The 25,130-nt window shown below is 40.4% G+C and overlaps 1 protein-coding gene across 4 annotated transcripts in view; it reads right to left on the bottom strand.

Annotated features, from left to right (window-relative positions):
- Positions 1 to 9,854: 9,854 nt before the first annotated feature.
- Positions 9,855 to 25,130, bottom strand: part of LOC149186820 (altered inheritance of mitochondria protein) — a 106,588-nt gene continuing 91,312 nt past the window's right edge. The window contains exons 4-6 of one of the 4 annotated variants that reach the window (XM_089411148.1): positions 10,484 to 10,556; positions 10,223 to 10,342; positions 9,855 to 10,142 (exon numbers count right to left, since the gene is read on the bottom strand). In XM_089411148.1, coding sequence (XP_089267274.1) covers position 10,142; positions 10,223 to 10,342; positions 10,484 to 10,556 — 194 coding nt within the window. In that variant the 3' untranslated portion in view covers positions 9,855 to 10,141. Of the gene's footprint in view, positions 10,343 to 10,483; positions 10,557 to 25,130 lie in introns of all 4 variants that reach the window. The other 3 variants (XM_089411149.1, XM_089411150.1, XM_089411147.1) reach the window with 3 other exon arrangements.

Below are 25,130 nucleotides of genomic sequence, written 5' to 3'. Positions count from 1 at the left end.
AATAGAGTTGTTTGCATAGGTGTGAGGGAGAGCTAAGAAATAGATGATTCATTGTTAGATATATTAAGAATAGAGATTTATTGTTAGATATTGTTGGAGTGGTTATCGATTGATAAAGGAGAGAAAAATGTAATGAGCGAAAAACAAAAAAAAAGAGTCGAGCGAGAGGTAGAGAGTGTTTGGATTGTATTTGTTTGGAGACAAAGGTCTTTTTCCTATGTAACCTTGCCTAAGACCAAGACTCTGTATTGTTTATTTGAACTAAAACAGTGTTGCGTGCATCATTCCTTAACCAGCCCGTAGAGGCCTCGAATGCTTGGTTTTCCTCTAAATCCATACAAAATTGATGCTAGCCTATGTATTTCATGTTTTCTAAGGGAATTGTTACATTAAAAGACCAACTGATGGGCACATTCCTTCATTTTGGATCCGCAGGCAAAAACACCCAAATACACTAAGTATCGGGCTAAAACGCGTTTAAATGGAGAATCCGGACCTCAAGCGATTATAGGCCGAAGTTTTATTGCTATCGGGTCTATAGAACCCAATCGCATTGGCCCTTTGTATCTTGTCGCATCACCGAAAGTCATTACCAAAGAGAATTGCGCTAAACCAATTAGCGGATTCAAGAAACGGACTTGAAATATTATGTTCGGGACTTTTGGATCCTATCGGGTCCGGGATATAAATCGCATCGGCATATCAAAAGCGGAGTTTATTAAGAGTTAAGTGCCATTGCAAATCGCCGATAGCGATAGCGATATCGCATCGGACCAAGGGATAGCGCCAATAGTTGGGAGTCTTACGTCTGCCGATCACCGATATTGCAATTCGTTATGAGCCGTTGGATCGGCCAGATCTGGATCTGCAGTAAAACCCCATATAACTGTGTAAAAGGTGGAAAAGCGTTGTTTAAGCCTTTTCAAAGGGTTTTTGGGTCCCGAAAGGGAAAAAGCGCAGTTTTAACATTTCCAAAGGCATTTTGGATCCCGAAAGGGGAAAACCATTGTTTTCAAAGGTTTTGGGTTCCGATAGTAAAGAGAACCTATATTTTGTGGAAAAGGGGTGATTGTTGGGTTTTGTAGATCCACTTGTGGGTTTTTATTAAAGCCATAGTTTCCGCTGCACCAACACCCAAAAATTCGGAGATGATCCACACTTGGTTTCTTCCCAGTGAAAGCTTCTTCGAGAGTCATGTTATCCAGTGACCTGTGTGGACTTTGATTTTGTATGTATACAGTTGTCTTCGTAGCTTCACACCACAAAAATTTCAACAAATCTTGATCATGTAACATGGCATTTACACTTTCTTCAATGGTCGATTATTTATTCTGCAACTCCATTTTATTCGAGATTATATGGGGCTACCAGCTCCCTATTAATCCCAGATTCCTTACAGAAGGCTATCATTTCCTTTTATGTGTATTCTCCCCCATTATCAAACCTTAAAATCTTGATTATCCTTTCCATAAGGTTTTCAACTTCAGCTTTGAATTCTTGAAATTTGATGAAGACTTCATCCTTGGATTTTATTAAATAAACCAATTTTTTCCTTGAATGGTCATCAATGAATGTTACATAGTATAGATGACCTCCAAGAGACTTTGGAGTCATAGAACCAGAGACATCGGAATTAATGAGATCCAAAATTTCAGTTGACCTTGAAGCACTGCTTCCAAATGGTCTCTTGGTGTTTTTACCCAATGCACATCTCTTGCATACTCCATGATCTTTTTTTAGTTCGGCGACGTTATTCACTATTGAATTTAGGGTTGGTAAGATTTTGTAGTGAAGATGACCAAATCTTCTATGCCAAAGTTCATAAGGGCTAACTTCAATGTGAACCAAAGCTTGAGCGACCTTCACATATCCCAATCTACCTTGCATCTTCTATGCTTGAGTTTTTACCCCATACTGCAACCTTTTCCATCTATGAAAGAAGATTCTTAAGCAAACCTGAAACAAACAAGATATTGTTGAGATGAATATTTCCTCCATTCTCCAGCTCTGGCGAGATAGATCCGATTCCTCTTACAAGGTAGCTCTCGTTTTCACCAAGCTCAATGAGTAAGAGGAACTTTCCTTTTGACAATGTTTTAGTTGCTTGTGTTGCCCAGTCATATGTCTTGATGCTCCACTGTCGATTACCCATATATTCTCATCTTGAAAGGTGTCAATGAGTGTTGAGAATAGTCGTGCCAGTGAGTGGTGAGAATAGTCCTTCATCCTTTGTAGAAGTCCTTGTCGCTTCCTTCTTGAGCGAAAATAAGGGAAACCATACTTCTTTGATGCCCTTCTTGAGATGACTTGCTACCTCCAAACAATTCTTTAGAAATTTATTCAATGTAGTAGAGATCTTCATATGCCCTTAGCCAACCTTAGCTCTAATACCATGTTGAGAAATCATAGGGCAGAAGTTAGGATAACTTCTCTTTCTATGATAATTCCTTGTTATATCTTTTTACCTTTTCTTGTTTACTAACTTCTTCTCTTATTATTATGTTCGTTCTTATCAGCAATCAGCAACCAAAACAAGAAGAACAATAGTACACAAGAACACGGGATATAGGTTGCAAGCCATGGCCAAAACCTCTCCACCTGATAGGAAAACCCGTAAATCTCTTCTCTTCTTATAGATTCTTCAATTGACGAATTCCAAAACCTCTAGACCAAGACCAATAACCTTCCAAGACCAAGACCAAGTCCAACCTCTCCGAATGATGTGCTTCCTTTGTCCAAGTCAAACCCAATCAAATCTCTTCCAGCAACACAACTTCAACCCGCATCTTCACAATTTTGGCCTCTACTGCAGGTCTAAAATTTTCGGCCCCCCTACAGTTGCTACTGCATCCACACGTGTGAGCATAATTTAGCCTTCCAAGGCCTCCCAGCAACCTCGCTTGCCTTGCTTCCTTGTCTAGGGCTAGTAGGTGACCTATTAGGCCCTTCTTCCAATAACTTTGATCCTCTTCCAACAGATAGAGAATTTCGACCTTGAAGTAGCAAACCCTAGCCTTCCTTCCTCGCATATGTGAGAGAGAATTAGCCCAGAAACTTCTTTTCTTCGTCCTCCTCCTTCGCTAGCCTTCTTGTGCTTCTCCTTTTCATGTATGAGTGAGAAGTGAATGTCTCCCAAGGAGGTCAAGTTTCCTCCTTTATATAGGCTTTTTCATGTGGGTGTGGCTCCTTAAAATAGGTTGACTTCTTAGTTGTCAGACTGACTTGGACTTGAAGGGTATTTTGACACTTTTAAATACAAAAATAATTATTTTTACAAGTTACAATGTGCCCAAAGGGGTCTTCAACTTATGACAATGGCTCTTTTGACTTCTTGACCTAGGACAAAACCTAGAAGCACTCAATGGGTGCTTTACCTCTAAAATAAAAGATCTTGAACATGAAACCCATGCTCAAAAATAACGATAATCTTTTTTCTTTCATTTTACAAAATACAAGAATCAAAAGTACATCTCATATTTATGAAGACCGAACCTAGTTACACATTTTTCACACCACGGAGCCAAGGTTGTGTTTACCTTCTCCTTGGACACAAATCAAATTCGACCTAACGCTTCCTAAATGCTTCTACAGGAATGTGATCAGCCTTGCATACAAAAAAACGACTACAGGAGAACTGGCAGAAAAGTGTTGCCTTTCACTCTGAAATTGATAAGCAAAGCGAAAACAGCTGTGAATGACGAGTACATGTGGTTGGTGATAGATTTGATGGACTTAGAAAGGCGTCATCACTTTACAGTGGTTGAAGCCTTTCTGGTTTTGGACGTTACCAAAATAGACTTCAGGGATGTGGATTTTTGATGGGGAAGAGCAGTGTACGAAGGGCCTGCATAGGGAGTAGGAGATAGCATTTCTGTTATTGTCAATGGGCTAGCCAATGCGCAGGTCAGGTAGTAAGGGAAAATGTTTTTGACAATTGCCAATACACAGGAATGGCAGGGAACACAAAGATGTCAGGAAGAGAGGCAAAGAGGAGTTATTGGGGGGACGAAAAATGCCTATGTTTGGGACCTGCACTGTGATACCATGTCAAGGCAGGAAGGTAACTCGCCACTGTGTGTTTCCATTAATGTGAACATCATTGGTGACATTTGGGATTTCAATTCCAAGTTGTTTTCTAATTGTTCAAATTATACTCTATTTACTCTATTATTTACATATTTACGTATTTTCGCCCAATCCCCGAGGATTAGGTGTCTAACACTATTTAGAACAAAGAAAAAAGTAGTATGTTCTTTTTTAGCTTGATAGTAGCCTTTGTATCATGTGTATCATAACCAACCAACAGCGTGTTGAATGAGTAGCTTGGATTAATCTGATGTACAAGCAGAAGTCTCGGGCTTCACTCGTTTTAGGCATAAGAAACAGAATATACAATTAGCTAGCATATCATATTTGTAATTGATTGGTTGTTAGGCTTGACACCCTAACAAACAGAGTTAGAATCTAAGTCACCAGGTTCGTGTTCGTGTTCGAGTTCGAGTTCGGCGACCTTGAAATTCAAATAAAGTTCGGCAGCTAAAATTTTGTCGATAAAGTTCAACATATAGAAATTCGTAAAAAAAAAAATATATATATATATATATAATCAATTTAAAGTCAAATTCAAATTCCATAATGCACATTGCAAAGACATAAGATTATTGCTCAAACATCTAAATCATTTCGACATAATTTTAAATTTTTATAAACCATGAAAGCGAGTGCCAAATTCCAATAAAGAACCAACTTCGAACTTCCATACATAGTAAACAAGGTGAGAAATTCATCATAGACATTGGCAACTTGGCACACATATCAAATTCAACAAAACCATGGGCCATATCAAATTTCATATATTGAAAAACAATCTGATAAAAAAGTATTCAAAATATATAAACTCGAAAGTTTAAAGTAGCTTGGCAGTTTTAGAAAATTGTTCATGCAAAAAGTAAACTAGAAATCTAAAACAAGAACACAAGTTTTATTCTTGATGTCCCTGTGGCCCACTTGTTATATCAAAAAGTTCTATGTCATCAAGAGCAGTAGGAGTTGTGAATCCGCTAGATGCTTCAGCATTAGATTCATCAGTGAATTCCCTGTCAATGTACAAATCAGTGTCATCCATTGATGCATTTGGAATAGGATCGATCCACAGAGTAGAGAAATTCAATGACTCTTTAGCCACATTTTTCAATGCCAACTGCAAGTTACTACGAACATAAACAAGATCTTCTAATCTTCCATATAACAGTGTATTTCTTTTCTTGGAATGAATGTGCTCAAAGGAACTCCAATTCCTTTCACATGCTGATGCACTTGATCCCTGGCTTAAGATACGAATTGCAAAATTTTGCAATTCCGGTGCCCCTGAACCATAAAATTCCCACCATATTGTTGGATCACTTTTGCTCCTATCATACTTTGTTGATTGTGTTCCAAATAACCCTTATTCTACCCTGTATGCCCTCAACTGACTTCTGATCAAACTTGCAATTTCTGGATTTGGATTTAACTTCTCAATACACTGGATAAGTCCATTCATGATTTCTTCATCCCCATGTCTTGGTAACCCAAACAATCTAGGGTCCAAATAGCATGCTGCTGCATGTATAGGACTATGCATCATCTTCCATATTTGATCAATTAAATCCCATATCTCATGGTAATCAGCTTCCACATTATTAAAAGTAGTTGCAATGGTCTCTTTGCAATGATCAATGCTTTCATAAACAAAACGCATACAAGGTTTGTCACCATCAACCATGCAGAGCACATTAACAATTGGGCCACAAATTTTTAAAACCTCGTTTGCATTTTCCCAAAAGCCATTATTGAGCACTATCTATTCGACATTTTTCCCCTTAGTTTCTTTTGAAAGGGTAGATCTCTCCCACTCAGTGTTGCTAAAAATAACACTTAGGCTCGCTTTTTCCTCAACAACTCTTTTCAAAGTAATATAAAAAGTGGCAAACCTTGTATCACAAGGCCTCAACAACTCTTTGGATGCATTCTCCCTGTATATGCTCAAAGTGAGACGATGGTTGATGATAAAGTTTGCAATTGTTTTGCCTCTTCAGATTGTCTCATTGACCCAAAGAAATTTGGCTAAGTCATGCATTATCTGTAATAACATGGACAACATTTTCCGCCCCAACCTCTTGAATCGCTTCATCCAAAATTCCAAAAATAAATTCTAATGTCTTCACTCAATCCATTGCATTTACTGTCTTCAAGAAAAGTACCCCTTGAGGACTATAAACAAGCACATTGATCAACGGACGATGACACAAATCTGACCAACCATCACTCAAAATTGAGCATCCCATAAGCTTCCAAGACTCTTTAATCTCAGTCAACTTTCTTGTCACTCTGTCTTTTGCTCTCTTTAGCAAAGTTGTCCTTAAAGCTTCAAATCCGAGAGGAACATAGCCCTTCACAAAATCAATAGCCTTTTTAATTACATTTTTAAAATATGGACTCCTCGCCACATTAAAAGGAATTGCACATGCGTAAAAGAATCTGCAACAGCATCATCAACTCCCTGTTTCTCAACAGGTTTCCAGAATTGATTTAATGTTTTGGTTCCACCTGTTTTTGCTTGAGTAGAACTTGATCCACCAATGTTTGAGATTGAATCAATGGTGTTGGAAGAAGACATGGCAATCTCCCTCTCAATTCGTTGCCTCTTATTTACCCTTTTCTCCTTTGTGGCTTTTTGTTCATCAGTGATCTTAGTGCAGGTTTCAACACCACCTCCACTTCCATTGCTAATACCGAGAAGGTGATCCACTGCTCTAGTTAAAGTGCCAGTGAAATCATGTCCACACAGCTGATATGAAAGATTATAACCATCTTTTATGATAAAATTTCAAGCTACAGCGGTTGATTTTGGGGTGCCATTGAAATTTGAAGGTTTTGAACCTCTGATTGTTGAAAACTGGTGAAGGCTTAAAGTCTGAAATGTCTGCAAATTTTTTTGAATTTACATTTTTATTAGTTTTTTTTTTTGTTTTTGCAGAATGAATAAAAAAAAAAATCAATTAAATAATAAATATCAGGTTCCAAACCTCCATCTTCCAATCTGCTTTGTCTATTCAAGTTTGAATGAAACTGTCTATTTGTAAAGGCTGCTGTCTATTATCCATTGCATTAAATTTCTTAAGTTAAAACTTAACTATTGCCAAATAAATTTCTGATGTTTGGACTCTGGAGGAACAATCTGTTGATACATCATTCAGCCTGACAGAACTAGGTAAAAATGCAGATGAAAAAAAACTTGAGAGTGTACATGAATGAAACTTTCCGGAAAGCTAAAGCAGACTATATCAAAGCAGAAGCAGACACCTGGAAAGAGCATAAGCTGCTGCTGGATATAAAATGTATGGACAGGTTATATAGAAGAGAAAATCTACAGAAAAGAAATCGATATAAGCCTGCTTCCTAATGATGGGATTCGGATAACAAGGTTTTAAAACTAATCACTGGGAGTTAAATGAATATGATACATTGACACATATAAATTTAGACTTGCATTAACATCATACAAGTTTACAACTTGAGGGAGATTGGAATACCAATTTAATTCCAGGTACTGCAGGTGCATCAGTCATTGATTTCTCAGACTTTCCATTGCAAAGTGGAAATCTTTGTCGCTACCATTCTCAAGGTTTCCCAGTTTCTGTGGTAGAGCCTAGAGGAGAAAGTTGCCCCTTTTCTCATAATTGATTGTTTAATTATTTAATTTTTGTTCTAAATGTGTTGTTTTCTTCTTGCTTTCATCCCATTCTTACATATCCCTTTCTGTGCATACTGTTTTATTATATTTGAATATGAGAAGCATATTTCAAATTTAAATCACAATGTTTTTTTTGCTTATGTTCATTCGCTGTTCTGTTCTGTTGTCTGCCAGTTGGGGTTGTGTTGATTGATATTTGTGAACTTATTGGGGAATTGCAAATATATTGTTTTGATTTTATTAATGGAATTATCAACAGAACTATATGTTGTAATCATATTTATGCTGTTATTTCTCTACAGGAGCAGTTTGAACACTAGTGTGTGAGATATTGTCTATGGGAGTCATAGCCAAGCACAAATGGTTGCATCATTCCCATTGCATCAGTCTCGAGTTATAAACATTGTTTGTAGCAGAGCTGGACATATGGACTGTGAGACCTATTTAATGCCATAACCTGACCGATAACTTAATCTCTGGGCTGCATATAAGTGGCTGGCCGCTGAATTGTGCATAGATTTGTGAGGGGTTCGAAGCAGCTACAGCCTACAGGCTACAGTTAAGGTGTATTATTCTCTAGTGGGACCGTGGGACGTGACTCAGGAGTTAGGACTATTAATTTGAGTCCAGCAGGAGGGAGGAAGGACTCCTTGAGCAATGGAAATGGCAGTGGAAGGGTATTGTCTGATGGGCATCTTTCATTTGCTTTGCGGGTTGGGTCTTTGCAGCTAGACAGTCAAGGGCATCCTAGAGAACTTTCACCTGAGAATATAGACTTCGAACTTATTCCTAGGACATTATCTAGTTCTACAGCAAACATCACCTACAGGGTACAGCAAACTTGCAAAGTGTAACTATGTAACCGAACATGTAGGCTGTAGACTGTAGTCTGTATGTTGCAGGCTGCAGCTTGCTCATGCGGAGACTGGAGTCCGGACTGTTCAAACTTCAGTTGAACGGTTGAAACTTGAGGACCTGAAGCCTGAAGGCTGAGGTCAGTGGTCGTGACTCGTCAGTCGCTGCAGCGTCGCTCAGTGGTAGACTGGGTTATCAATGAGCACAGGATGAAGATAGTCACAGGTCTGAGATGCCCATCAAACCGTATTGGTATAAGTTATAACCCTCCGTTAGGCTAAAACCCGATGTCTGCAAACAATGAAACCGTAATAATCCATTTCGAATTTTTTTAAATCGAACCTAAACGATTTTCATCGAACCTGAAACGAACTTAAACGATTGTATTCGGCTTTAAGTTCGAATTCGGCTTGAAGTTCGAGTTCACCATAAAGTTCGGCGAACTTGAACGAATAAGTTCGTATTTGTTTGAAGTTCGGCGAATTTCGAACTTATTCGTTCAAATTCGCCGAACCTGGTGACTAAGGTTAGAATTTGGTTTATTGGCAATTGGAATGAGTGTGTTTGACAGGGGATTTTTATAGTCAGATTTATCAGTGGTTTAAGTGATTTGAATGCTTATTTAAAAATAAAGTGCTCTTTCTCATGCTAAAACTGAAAGTTTAGAACAGCATATGTGTTCTTCTTTGGAATGTTGTGTAGTGACTTTTAAATGAACAGAGCAGAGCCTGTCAGTAAGTAATTGCAGACTTGCAGAAAACTAAATTATTACGCAGAATATCCATGTTGACGAAACCTGTGGACTATAAGTCTCTCATTTATGAATCACTTAAAATAGGACCAGATACAATGCATACACTAATCTTAGATGATTAAGAAAATATTAAAGCGCCCCATTTAAAACCATTAAAGTTGATTCCTCTAGTCATGACAGCGTTTCTATGCTGGTTTTCTCTATAATTGCTATGCTCACAGGTCGCAAGAGACTAGCATTTTTTTATAGATATGTTTACAAATAAGAATCATCTTTAGCGGTGAGCAACTTCAGGACTCAAGCTATATGAATGAGAATCACAGACGTGGTTTGATCACAGCTGGCTTATTAAGTCAAGTATTTTGTAACAATATTATATTTTTTAATAGAAAATATTTTCCTGAACAAACAAAATGAAGACTAAAAATACAACAAGCAACAACCAAATTTACAGTCAACAACAACTCTTGTAAAAGAGGTTTTTCACTGCACAAGGTAAGCCACAAAAAATTAAAACGTAAATGTTGCATGGCAAGCTGTTTGGTTGTTGCCAGCAATTTCACAACTTGTATGCATTAATTAATTTTATATATCAATTGTGCAATTTATTCTTGAAACAATGAAACCCACGCTTATTCTGCATCTTCAGGAGCTTTATAAGTCTGTCGAGTTACTCTGAACAAAGATGGTAGTAGAACTTTGTCAACGATTTTTACATCTGCAATCTACAGGCATGAACTTGAAACTTAATAAAGCTTGAACAAACACTTATCCAGTCTTCTCCAAAATCAGTGGTATCTGTAGAGGACACAAGCCATTTAAAACTTCTACAGAAGCATAATACAAAAAAGAAACTGGGCCAAAGACAGAAAGCTGACTATTTAGGTCGTCGACGGTATGGATACAATATATCATCCAAACTATCCTTGACATAGTGACCAATCCTGTACAAGTTCCGAGCCACTCCTCCAGCAACTAGACCAGCATTACGATAAAGTCTGCATATATCCACTTTCAGCTAATGATATATATAACTCCAATTTATGCATGAAGGGATGCTGATCATCTTCTTCGGCATAAGCAATTTACTAACCAACATGCAAATTAGCAAACCATAAACAAAGGAAATAGTATCATACCTGCTTATAAATTCATCACCAATTGGATGTGGCGGGCGATATGTTGAAGGGGGTCTAGGCAGGATAGGTGTGTCTACAAACATCGTAGCAAGAAAATCATGAAGTGGGATAGTTACTAAAAACATTAAATGATTAAAAGAAAACCAACCATCTACCTGAAGAAAATACCAAGACAAATACATGGCATATGGGGCTCTTCTTCACTTTTGTTAAGTCTGACATTGAAAAAAAAGCAGCAGGAAAAAAGGAAGTATGTTCTGAAAAAAGAAAGCTTCCATATGAATTTAATGGTGCCTGCCAGGAATTTTTCCAAAGCAAACACCTGTAAGTGCTTCTATCCAAAATAAGCTATTTGACCATAATCATCCTCAGTGGTCATATCTAGTCAGAAGATTAGTTTTTGTGAAATGTTTACACAGGTTTAAATCTCTTTTTATTCTTATATTTCACCAGCAGCTTTCCAGTTGCATAGCCGAAAGGCATTGGCAAGAGTGTAAAAGTTCAGTCCCCTCTATCCCAGCTACTAAAGAAGAGCCTTGCACAATGATATGCTTCTGTGTGAGCCTCCACCATTCCTCTAATCATTCAAAAAGATGACAAAATTGATTCAGAATGCTTGAAACTTTCAGATGATGGTCTATTCTTTTTAGTTATTGAAATGTATTATTTGAAGGACAGCACCAGTAATATACATTTTTGAATATTTTAAGGCCACAAAAAGTATGAGATTAAAGGCAGAATATGCATTCCAGTTAATAAGAAATTATCCCTCGTGTGCAGTGCTAGTACGAGCCTAGCAAAATAAGTTTTCACAGGAGGCAACTGTATCAGGAAAAGGGATGAACAAAAATAAACAATGGTAAAGAGCACAAAGAAAACCCATCATCAAACCTATTAAATGGTAAAACATGCTAAATCCTTCTCCACTTCAGCTTTGAATTCTTGAAATTTAGTAAATACTTCATCCTTGGTTTTCATTAAGTAAACCCAGATCTTTCTTGAGTGATCATTTATGAATGTGACATAATAACGATGTCCTTGTGATTTTCGAGTCATATGGCCACACACATCAGAGTGAATGAGATCCAAGATTTCTTTTGACCGTGAAGCACTGCTTCCAAATGGTCTCTTGGTATTCTTACCCAATGTGCATCCTTTGTAGACACCTTCATGATCCTCCTTCAAATTTGGTATTCCATCTACTATGGAATTTAGAGTCAGAAGTATTTTGAAATGTAGATGACCAAACCTTCGGTGCCAAAGTTCACATGGACTAATCTTAGTGTGAACTAGGGCATGGTTTACGGGATATATTAAATTGGAGAGCCTTTCTTCTCGGATACCAATCACTTTCGCCTATTCTATGCTTGAGCCTTTTGCCCATATAACTGCTTTACCATCAATGAAGGCTACTTTATCTCCTTTATCTTCTAAGCTTGAAATAGAAAGTAGATTTTTGTACAAACCTGGAACAAATAGAATGTTGTTGAGGTGGATGTTGCTTCCATCTTCGAGCTTTATGGATGATGATCCAATGCCTTTCACTGGATAGCTTTTGTTGTCTCCAAGTTCCACAGAGTATGCGTATTTTCCTTTTGACAAGGTCTTCAATTGGTGGGAGTGACCAGTCATGTGCCTTGATGCACCGCTATCAATCACCCAGATGTCTTCGTCTTGGAATGTCCCAAAGAGAGCCAAGAAGAGTCCCTCATCCCTTTCTTTGAGTGATACCTTCTTTGAAAAGAATATGAGACTCCATACTTCTTTGATACCTTTCTCAAGATGGCTTGCAATCTTCTCGATGACTTTCTTCATTGTAGAGGAGATCTTCATGATGCCCTTAGAGAACCAAAGCTCTGATACCATGTTCAGAATTCAATGGGGCAATGTATGTGTCAATTCTCTTAACTTGATAACTGTTTGTTTTACTCTTTTACTTATTAGCTTCGATCTTTCTTATTCCAATGTGCAATACATCAAACAGCTACCAAAATCAGTAAGAACAATGACACAGTATATAGGCTGCAAGCCAAGGCCAAAACCCCTCCTCTTGAGGGGAAAACCCGTAAAATCTCTTCTTATCTTTCAGATCTTTCAATTGACGAATACCATGACCTAGACTCAGACAAATACCCTCCAAGATCAAGTCTTCCTCGACCTCCTGCTGAAATATCTTCGACCTCCCAGTAGATCCGAAATTCTGCTCCCCAGTAATTGTTGCAACTGTTGTTGCTTCTCTAGGAGACTTCGATCTCCCTCTAACTGCCTTCCCCTTGACCTCGCTTGCCTTGACTTGAGTCCTAGGGCTAGTAAGATGCCCTAAGAGACCTTCGCTTGCCTTTCTTTCTCTCTTGCTTCCAAAATCGAACCTCAAACTTTCCCAACACAGAAACCCTAACTTCGCACTTCCAGAAGAATGGAGAGAGACCCAAACACTTCGACTTCTTCGTCCTTCTCTTCTTTGCACTTCGTTCTTCTGCTTTATTTGCATAAGAGATGAGTGAAATGAATTATTCAAGTGGAGGACAATTTCCTCTTATATATAGGCTTCCTCAAGGGTGGACATGAATCTTCATGTAGGCTGACTTGACAGCTCATTAGGCCAACTTGATCTTGGAGGTATTTTGACATTTTCAAGACAATAAATTTTTCTTTACAATATACAATGTGCCCATAGGGTCTTCCATATATGACAATGACTCTTATACCTAGGACAAACCCTAGAAGCACTCAATGGGTGCTTGACCTATAAAATAAAAGAACTTGAGCATGAAACCCATGCTTCAACAATAATAATAATTTTTTTTCATTTTACATTTACAAGAATACATTTCATACTAATGAAGACCAAACCTAGTTACACATTCTTCAACACTACCTTCATGAAATTGGAATATTTAGCTTCATCCCTAACGACAAGATATACCCTTTTCTGGCAACTCCACTAGAAGAACAAAGCCTTACTTCTTCATTGAACTTCAAATTCAATGCTTGTAGGGTGAAGCAAGCACCTCTCTAGGCATTTGAAATTCACCTTGGCAACTACTCATATGATTATTATGCAAACCTCGAAAAAATGGCTCCTTGGGATTTGCAAGAATCATTCCCGTCTTTGGATGTTACATGGATAAAACTTTGATTGTAAATATACGGGAGGTCTACCAAGGTTCGATGGTGATACATCTTCGCCAGGCAATCATATTGCCAAATTCATCAAGCATGCCTCAAAGGTCAGCATGGTACATCAAGATGTTCTCGTGGGATTGTTTAGTATCTTTATTGGGTATAAGCACCAAAAATGGCTTGATGACTCATGTGAACCAGAGAGCATTCCCTCTTTTCCCATATTGATTGGAAAATTTATGAAGTATAATGGACCGAATTTTCAATCTAACGAGGCGACCCATCAAATTTTGGAGGCAGCCCTCAAAAGAGAACTTTATCCCTCTCAACCCAATGATGATAAGGAAAGAACCCACACCACCAAGCTGAAAAAGTTGAGGGAGAGCACCATGAGAAAGAGGAAGACTCCTCCCTACACCATCTGAATGAAAAGATACATGAGGATCACAAAATTGAGTCTGAAAGCAAGCATTGTAAGGATCATGATGAAGATGAAGTTGTCGGAAGAGAAATTCAGGCCATCCCCAACCCTTTCATGGATGTTGAAGTTGATGATGAATATCTTGAACTCGATGAAAAGGATGATCTTATTTGTTCGATAGAGGTTGACGTTGGATATTTCTTACATATTGAAGAGGGGAAAGGGAAGTTGCCAGTCATCGTTTTCACAAGGACCCAATTTATGATATCGATGATGATGTTGATGGGGACCTTACCTTACCTTACCTTCCTTACGATCAAAAAGACATATTTGAGTCATCCTTAGACCCTCATGCTATCATTACCCAGTGCATGAGTAAAATGGCGAACCTATGACAATTTTCCCTTTTCAATATGTGATCCTTGTAATGATAAACCTAGTTATTGTGATCCTCCATGCCAGCCATCTCTCTCACTATACCCCTCCAAGCATGTCCCTAAGGGCAGCGAGAAGAGTTGTATAACTAAGGAGGCTTTTGAGAAGAAATGCTTGAGCTTAATTATTCACTTCTCTGTATTCAAGCTTGAAGGAATGACCCAATGGTGCGGCCATGATTCCCTTTTTCCCCAAAATCCATGACTCCTTTTCATAAATTATGGTCATTATGTTTTCCCACCTCCCACCCTTGCGATATTGTATTAAGTCTTAGATGGATGATTGTGGCGCTTTATCCCATCTAATTACTAATCATAGGGAAAAGGGGTGTTACATTGATCTAATGATATGTTGGTTACATTGGTTGTATCATTATACCTAGCTTATGCATAGTATGCTACCATTGCATGGTAGAATAGATGCATTGCATATTCTTTTCGCATGCTAATATCACTCATCTCATGTTCTCATTTAGATTAGAATACACTTAGATTAGACTTCACTTTATGTATGGATTTATTATTTTCATATAAAACATGGGTGATACCCTACAGTCAGTGCACATGCTCCCAAACACGTTTATTGTAATGTGCAAGTTACAGGTCTGTAGTCCCAGGAGATTGTTGGAGTTCTCATGAACTCCTTGTTTGAGTACATGGATCATGCGCTCTATGGTGAGCTCATATCCCAATTAGAGCCAGATGTTACCCACCAAAAGTGGGTAACCCAATAAGAGAAATTTTTCTCCCACCGTCTATTCCAGTCAACAGCCACAAACAGTGAATCATGACGTGAAATTCATTTCTCCACCACTGCATCAGTGATATGTTTCCATGCCCATTTGGCAAGAGCACGCTCTGGAAGGTGGGCTTTTGATCAAAAAGTACTTTATTCATTTTACAATCAGATGCTTATCCTTGATTGTATTTTGGGCATTTGATATGGATTCTGGGGTAACCTCGAAGGAAGAGGGGTTTTAACGGTCATTTTGTTCACACACCTTAAATGGGAGGTTAATTTTTCATCCAAATCCAATGGGACCTCCCTTAATGGCCCAATGAGTATAAGAGGGGCACTACTTGGAAAACCTCGATTGAGATAGCATAGTCCCATCTCTCCCTACTCCACACTTACCACTTTCCATCTTACATTATGAACCTTATATTCCATCTCCCTTCTTTGGGTTCAACTGACCACTGGTTCTCTAGGATTTGGCACCATACATCCACATACCTGGCTAGGGCTTGGAACTTGGCACTGGGAGGTTGATGCAACTAAAAGAACAAGAAAAAGCATATGATGGCCACAAGCAGAGACAAAAGAAAATCAAAATGAAAAAGATAATCGGGACATATAAATTATCACATGGGCAAAAGCCTAGCATGACCTCTACCTCACTCATTATGGCCATCACCCAGTTCTTGAGAACATGTTGCTCTTCATATTATGAGAAGGAACCCTTGCATGTCCCAACCTCTGGTGGACAATGAGTTGCCTCACCAAGGGGGTAATAACTACTATAGATCATACAAAGCAAGATCTAACACTTCGAGCTACGAGCAGTAACACAAAGAAAAATCAAGAAAAAGTAAAAGGCGCATAAGATGGGTGGCAAAATAAGGGAAAATCAAGAAAAATTAAAAGGCACTCAAGAGGGGTGGAAAAACAAAGGCCGAGTTGGTAACTCATGTATCCACGATTACTCCCTCCCCACATCTATACACTCTGGATGAGAAGCCCATCATAGTTGGTCCCTTTGACCATGGCAATGGTCATGAAGTCTTTTCCCCTTTGTTTCATCATTACTCACATGACACCTAACAATTGAAGGGTGAGCCAAGGACATGTCACTTCCCCTTAGGGGGCTAGAGACACATAATAGGGTGGTCTATTAGGCACTCCTACCTAAGGAGGTAACACTATTACTAGTTCAAAGCCTTAATTTTGGAAGGGAAGCCTTATTTGAAGCGTCAAATTGCCCATTACTTTCATGCTTGGTTCACTAAGATGCACAAATGATTAAATGTACCAAATGATGCGGTTGCTAGCACTAGATTTGTGTGTAATTGTTAGGTGGTTCCACATCATGTCTTGGGCAACTTAATTGGGGCCCAAGTCTTTTACAAGAGAATATTAGCATCCACAAGTGTAGTGTTGAGAGCTATAGGACTCCATGCAGCAGTACAGCATCGCAAATAGCCATGGGAACCTCCAATGCCCACAACATTCCAGCACTTTGCCCTGCATTGATGAATTTTATGGGATGATGCACCTGGACCTAGCATGCCCCCAGTTAGCTTAGCACTTCATGAGGGACTAGCAGTTGATCCAGCGCGTAGAGGAGGAAGGTATCACACCTTGGGAGATGGGAGGGCTAGCACCACCTTGAGAGCCCTTAATGCTAGGGCAGAGATAGGCATATTGATCACCTCGAGACCCATGAGACCACTTTTGTGCCCCAAATTGAAAATTGGGGTTCACAGAGGGAGATTGGTAGAGACCTACGGACCTATTATCACTCCAGGAAACTCTCCTAGGTTGCAGCTCGAAGATGCTTGGTAACATATAATCTTCAATATTGTTCTCTGAACTATTGGAATAAATAATGGTTTGGATCAATCCAGATAACCACTTTGACTCTGTTATTACTCAAAACATGCATAAACACCCTCAGCCTACAAGCTATGTCACACGGTTCGAGTTCGACAACGATTAAGTTCGATTCGAATTCGAATTTTCCGATCAGATTCGAATGAGGTTTGGCATTAAGTTCGATTATACATATTTTTCAATATATATATATTTATGATGAAAAACTTTGGATTTCACCATCATAATGCTCATTTATTTAACCTATACAAAATTCTATTATATATTTTATTTGAAGAATCGAAATCTCAGTGTAATCCATACATTATAAATTAGTTTAATAAGTTAGATATCTCATTTTATAGCCTTTGATACAATTTTATAAAGTTAATTAACCAGAATCTGTTAAATATAGACTATAGTCAAGCAGACCATCGGTTAAATATAAAAGAATATACAGATACCAAGTCACAGTCAAACTTCATCGTTCTTTTAAAAACCCAGATCCTAGAAGTCGTTGGAAATGCAATTTTCGTAAAGTTGACGAACACAAATTTGTTAAACACACAAATAAATTGTAATTGTCAATTAAAGAAAGCCAGTTGTTTCACGTAATTATCTCACCTGCAACAGTCAAATTTCAATGTTCTTCAATATTCAAAAGTCCGATTTCAAATAGGACACTGTTAAATATTTTGAGTATATTATTCATAATCAAGGAGGCACGTTGCAGGTCTCGACTGTTTCCCAGATTTACATTCTCAAAGCAAAGTAATCAGTGTCCCTTATCTATAAAAGCCACCCTGCGTAGTGAGCTCATCCCACACTTCTTCTCTGCGTAGTGAATTTACTTGTTTTCCTTTTTTGGGGTGAACAACAAATCAATGGAGTTTTTAGATTCAAACAGTGCAATTATTCGTGTGCAATTGCACTTATATTTATGAGTTTTATGTTATTTCCTGTAGCATTATGTTGTGATAATTGCCTTCACAAAACCAAGCTCGTGTACCACAGTCAGCCAAGAAAACCGTCAAGAAAACCGCCGAAGTTCAAAAAATTCATTTAAGTTCGCGATTAGGTTCAATTAGGTTCGTTTAGGTTTGATTAGGTTCGATGGAGTTCGATGAGGTTCGAGTTCGACTTGAGGTTCGGCGAACCTGAACGAACTTCAAAAATTTTTTACAGGTTCGCCGAACCCTGTGACATAGCCTACAAGGCTTTAGACCACCAATGCTCAATATTTTGTAGATTAGGTGAATGAATGGAGAATACTAACCATACCAGCAGATACATATGATGGCCAGCTACAGAAAGTAAATGAAACTTGCTAATCTAATACATCAACACAGAGATAAGATGACAGTTATTTGGCATTAGACACAAAAGAAACTTGAACGGCCTGTTCAAGTGCAAGCTTAGAACAGAAGAGAAATTGGGATATTGAACATATGACAGCAAAAGAAGCTTATATTACTGATGAATGAAGATGAGAAGCTTGAGTAGCAAAGTCTCTATAGTCTCCAGAAGCTAAACCTTGATTACACCTTACTTTCAGGTATTATAGCTCTTTACAATGCTCTCGAACTTTTTAGGGCTCGAGGTGTCTTAATCTATCCCCACTTTCTTTAACTACCTGATTGCATACAAGGACACAATTCTCCTTCCATCATGAAAACAGTGATTAATTCTAGCACAGCGCTGCCCTGTTAGGTGGCTGGCTTGATTGTGCCAGTGAGGCTCCATGACTGTTTAATTCTGTTTGCTTGTATTGTGTTGTGTCCTTCCTCGTTCGGCCATACTTTCTATTAATTCAGTTCAGCGCCCTGACTGTCACAATACTGGCAGAGTCAACCACCTTCCTCTTCAAATAACTGGTAGGAAGTAAAGTATGAGGTGAATGGGAGGTTGGGCATGCCACTTAGGAAGAACAGAGTAATGGCAGGATGGCAGAGGATAAGCGGGTAGTTGTTGTATGAATGAAATCAGATGGACAGAGTAATGGCAGGGTGGCGAAGGACAAGCGGGAGCGATCATGAATGAGGGCCATTGGATCGGAAGAAATGGACGAAGGGGATCGATTGCATGAGGTTTGCGGTCTTTGGCGAGAGTGGAAAAGTCTGAGTCGTTGGATTTCGGTGGACAGATTAAACGGCTATCGGGCGGAGGAGGTGCTCAGACAATAGCGCCTGGGGGGCGGTTTCGTTTGGGTGCAGTTTTTATCGGGCACTTATCGGGTGGTAAGAGGTAAAGGGTGGAGTCCACCCGATGCCACTCATTGCACGCCACGTAGCGGCGGAGGAGGGAGAGAAACCGCCTTTATCGGGCGGGTACTCCTCTCACTAATTGCCCGCACAATAAGAGCGACAGCCGTTAGATCTAGCGGGAGTGATCTAACGGCGAAGATCGATTGAGCATGTCTCGTTAATCGGGTGAAACGTGGGCCGTCAAATCAGCGTGAGAGATCGACGGCGGAAGGACACAAAGGTATAGGATATCCTCGAGAAATGTGCGAAAGGCGCGTATGGACAGAAAGGTAAGGTTTTTCGGGGTTTTGGGTTAATTTATTTAGGGCTAAGGCGGAAGAGGGTTTTGTTATGAAGTGAGGGTTGGTTTAAGATATGAGCAAGATAGAATGTAAGTGGAAGGGTGGGGAAAGTGGAGTGATGGCCCATGTGGGGGGCCTTTCCGGAACAACAAAGCAGACCATCTTCTTCCTTTAATCTTCAAACTAGCAGCACTGCACCTCAGGGCTAACAGGGCCAACCCCTAGGAGATGATTTTAGAGGGATTCTACCTACATCATGGCACCCTGAGCCCTCAACTCTTGCCCTAAGCAAGCCTACGCATGCATAACGTCAACTTTTTCTCCTATTGCTCACACTTGTCGACTAGTTTGAGTTTTGTTCATTAGCTACCAGGTCGGCTTGTAACCTAGCTTGTTACGAGCACATTATTTTATTGTTTTAAGGGCTAGTAGGCTAAAGTAGGAACTCGAACTCCTCATATAAATAGAGATGGCATCATTTGAACCTATCATCATCACACACTTGGAATTTCGGACTTCTTGAGTGATTTCCCTTCTCTTGTGGAGTAATTGGTTTCTATGAATTATTCGAATTTCTAAGTCTAACCCGTTAGAAACCCTTCATGTACTTTACTGATTTATTCCCACCTACTTGTTCAAGTTATTTACCATGTAAATACTGGAAATAAATACAAGTACATGCTCAACACATTACAGATCATCAACTAAAGGAAACAAAAACAAGCACACAAGTGACACCGTTGTTTTTGGACTAATGTCCCCGGAAAAACCCAATGCGGGAAAACCGGTGCAGCTATCTGAGGGTTTGATTTATTAAGCAGTTTTCAAAATACAATCTAGGTGCCAAATCCGGCTCAACCAACAGAGAAAAATCTCGGCAATAGTACCTCTCTACTCGGAAGCAGATATTCTCACTGAAACCCCGGATAAACACTCCGGCATCTCCAATCTGCACCACGAAACCCCAGCGTCAACCTCTAGGGACTGCATTAGCTCTCTCTCGCCCAGCGTCACTCTATCTTGGCCTGCGTCAGCCTCTAGAGGCACTGTGTCAATCCTATGGCCCTCTACGCCACTCACGCTGGCCCTCTGAGGCACTGCGTAGCTCCTAGCTGCCTCTGCGTGAGCCCTGGTTGCCTTTGCATGAACCCTTGCCTGCTTCTGTGTCCCTCCCCGGCTACTGCGCTAATCCTCCCGGTGCCATCTCTACCTCTCTGCTTCTGTATTCACTGCCCCTCAACTACAACTCTGATCACTCTCTCAATTTTCTCAGCAACCCCAGCCCCAGAAAGTCGAAATCTTGATCTCTTGGTGTGTTTTCCAAGTGACCCTCAAGCCTCCTCTTATACTTTTCTCGTTGACAAATCAACGGCCGAGATTAAGTCCCTAATCAACGGCTAAGATTAGATCTGGCTTGATCCATGACTTTTGGACCATTCTAACACAGTTTTATATTAATTCACATTAATATTTTATTTTCCCTAAGTTTAGACTTAGGGACTCCATTAAAAATATTAATTATTTTAATATCTCACAAACTGTTTAGAATCTACCCAAACCCTTTCTGGGTATTGGAGATCTCATGTGCCTTAGCCTCTCCACCAATTTTCATGGCTAGAGCACATTCGATGCTACCCCAAATCAACACTCCCTCTTAGCGAGGACTATGCTCTAGCAATACTCCTCACTGAGTATCACCCTGATCATCCGGCATTGGTCCCTGTGCTGATGCTAGGCCTGCTGCCCATCATCTGCACTACTGCATCCTGTACTGCTACCCATAGGCCTGCTGCCCATCATCTACACTACTGCATCCGCACTGCAACCCCTGAGCATCATGTTGCATCGCGCTGCCTAGAGCACTACCACTGCTAATTGATGCACTGCAACTCAGTTACTGAGAAGTAAGTAACTGATCTCCCAACTTTGACATCTTTGTCAGGCTAGAAACACTCCCATTGCTGAAGCTCCCTCTATCACTGACAATTGCTCCCTCTCTGACCTCTGTGCTGCTGCTGCAACTCCATGCATCTCGCACCGTTGCACACCTCTCTATGCCATCCTGCATTGGTGCAACACTCTTGTGCTTCTCGCATTGTTGCCTCATGTTGTCCTGGGAATCCTGCACTGTAGCTCCCTCTATCACTCCATCCGCATCTGTCTCTACTGACATCTGCCAGTACTATTACTCCTCTTCGGGGCTCCCGTAGCAAGGTCTGATCCAAGAGGCTAGGTACCTCGAGGATCCTGCCCCTCATCGCCTGTAGTCCATCTAACTACAGCTCGATGTCTCCCCACTTCCGCTCAAGTGGTGTGTGTGCACTCATGGCACAGTCATTGTCTGTCTCCACTTCCTTCTCTGCCCTCACTGGCGCAGCCTTGGTCTCGAAGTCCTCTCCCTTACTCTTCTTCCTTAGACACTAGGTCACATAATAACCCAGCTCCCCACACTGGAAGCATTTGACCTTAGAGAGGTCCTTCTTCTTCCGTTTCTCCTGCTTTCCCTCAGATGCTAGGGCAACATCCACCTCCTCCACCTTCTTGATTTTGATCCCCTTGTCGCTGCTTCCCGCCTTGCTCAGCCTTTTGATCTCTTCTTGGCCAAGAGCAGCCTACATTTTCTCCCAACCTGAAAGGGTCGCCCTGCCCAGTATGCTCTGGACAAACACCTCCCAGTCTTTTGAGACTGCGTTCAAGGCTGTTCTCACCATCAATTCTTGATCCGACGTGGCCCCTATGGAAGTTAGTTGATCCCGGATCTCCTTCAATCGACTGAGGAAGGGGTCGATCTGTTCTCCCTTCTGCATCTGGTATGATCGCAACTGATTTTCTAGTAACATCCTTCTCTGCATAGAAGTATGCTGGTACAATTTCTTTAGGGCCTCCCACATCTCATTTGTCGTGTCCTTTTCGGCAATATGTGGTACTACATGGTCCTTGACCCCGTCAAGAATGATGCTCTTGGCCCTCGCCATTGCCTCCTCGTACTTGTCGTTATCAGCTGGGTCAACTGGGATAGCTATCGTCCTCAAGGCAAAGTGCTTGACACAATTCCTGTCTAGAACGGATAGGATTCTGGCCTTCCAAACTACAAAGTTTGAGGCTCTGTCCAGTCTGTCCTGGTCTCTTACCCTGTTCACTGCCATCTCGTTGCTCCTCTACTTCCCTCCTGGAAGTTCTTGGTGTGACTCCCTCTGAGCCTCGATTTCCCTCCTGGAAACCCTTCTACCAATGTCGAGATGCCCCCACTCCGATTGTTAGTGCAGCGGCACCATTGATCTGGATTTCTCGGCTAGAAATCATTAGTAGCAACTCCCTCCTCCTTGGCCTTGCCCTATTAGGTATTGTTCTGACTACAGTACCCCACCAGCTCCACTCTGCAACTTACCCACAGCCTCCTAATCCCCAGCAAACTAAAGGTTAGAGCTCCTAAGCTTTGTGCAATCTCGACACCGGCAAATCAGCTTCCTCAGCCAACTGCGTCAGCCCTCCTGGCCTTTGCGTGGCTCTACGTGAGCCTATCTTTGCCTCCCTCAGCCTCTGCACTGCCTCTTCTTGGCTCAAACTTGATGACGCAGGCACTGCGTCACCCCTTCCTTGTTGCTTCTCTGCTAGGAACAGCGTTTGTCACTTGGGACCACTGTTTTCCGTTGTTGCCGCTCTGCTCGACTGATGTCCTCAGTTCTCCTGTCATCTGCAACCTCCCTCTGATACCATGTTGGAATTTCTAAGTCTAACCCGTTAGAAACCCTTCATGTACTTAACTGATTTATTCCTACCTACTTGTTCAAGTTATTTACCATGTAAACACTGGAAATAAATACAAGTACATGCTCAACACATTACAGATCATCAACTAAAGCAAACAGAAACAAGCATACAAGTTCAACACATTACAGATCATCAACTAAAGCAAACAGAAACAAGCATACAAGTGACACCGTTGTTTTTGGACTAATGTCCCCGGAAAAACCCAATGCGGGAAAACCGGTGCAGCTATCTGAGGGTTTGATTTATTAAGCAGTTTCATAATACAATCTGGGTGCCAAATCTGGCTCACCCAACAGAGAAAAATCTCGGCAGTAGTACCTCTCTACTCGGAAGCAGATATTCCAGTTGAAACCCCGGATAAACACTCCGGCAGCTCCACAGCTCCAATCTACCCCACGAAACCCCAGCTTCAGCCTCTAGGGACTGCGTCAGCTCTCCGTGACCCAACATTAGCGTAGCATCACTCTGGCTTGGCCTGCGTCAACCTCTGGAGGCACTGTGTCAGTCCTCTGGCCCTCTACGTCACTCACGATGGCCCTCTGAGGCACTGGGCAGCTCCTGGCTACCTCTGCATGAGCCCTGGCTGGCTCTGTGTGAACCCTTGGCTGCTTCTGCGTCCCTCTCTCCGGCGACTGCGCTGATCCTCTCGGTGCTATCTCTGCCTCTCTGCTTATGTATTCACTACCCTTCAGCTGCAACTCTGATCACTCTCTCAACTTTCTAAGAAAACCCAGCCCCAGAAAGTCGAAATCTTGATCTCTCGTTGTGTTCTCCAAGTGACCCTCAAGCCTCCTCTTATACTTTTCTCGTTGACAAATCAATGGCCGAGATTAAGTCCCCAATCAACGGCTAAGATTAGATCTGGCTTGATCCATGACTTTTGGACCATTCTAACACAGTTTTATATTAATTCACATTAATATTTTATTTTCCTAAGTTTAGACTTAGGGATCCCATTAAAAATATTAATTACTTTAATATCTCCCAAACTGTTTAGAATCTGCCCAAACCCTTTCATAGGTAATGGAGATCTCATGTGCCTTAGCCTCTCCACCAATTTTCATGGCTAGAACACATCCGATTCTACCCCAAATCAACATGAATGCATTTTGACATTTGGAGCAAATAATGTCTTTAGAGCTATTGTCTTAGATCAATGGATGGAATCTTTTGCATGTTATCTGGTAAGTGAACTCATTGAATATTTATTTTCTCTATGTCTAATGTATGGAATATTTTGAATATAGGGTTTGTTATTGTGCACTAATTTGTTGAAAACTTATTGAATGGTATCTTGATCCATTGCTTAGGTAATTGTTAGGGTTTTTGGTGATAGGGCATCAAGAATTCAACCTCCTTAGCAAATTTTTGGTCATTCAGTGAAATCAAACTCCATTCTCCCAAGGATCTAGGCACTTGCCTCCTTTGTTGGTGATCAATCTTATTTTATCCATAAATTCTTCTTCTCTAAATTCGGCCCCTTTAAGGTAAATCTATTAACTAGGGCTTGGTGTGAATCCTTAGGCAAGGTACATTTGTGGGATTGGAGAGCCTAAATATCAAGAGAAGTGTATTTGCCACAAAATCTCTTCTTTTGGTGGGCATCCACTTCAATCTTATCCATAAATTTCTTTTCCATAGTTGTTTGTCCTAAGGTAAAACACTAGTCTAGTCTTGCTTCAACTTAGCAACTTTTTTAAGGGTTTCATGGGCCTTGATCTTGCTAATATACATTATTGGAAAGCCTTTCTCCTTGCCTTGAC

The sequence above is a fragment of the Pinus tabuliformis genome, chromosome 3_1 (assembly GCF_031772625.1).
Source record: "Pinus tabuliformis cultivar Carrire ecotype Pingquan chromosome 3_1, CPIR1, whole genome shotgun sequence".
Taxonomy (NCBI): Eukaryota; Viridiplantae; Streptophyta; class Pinopsida; order Pinales; family Pinaceae; genus Pinus; species Pinus tabuliformis.
This window is presented reverse-complemented; position numbering and strand designations above follow the sequence as displayed.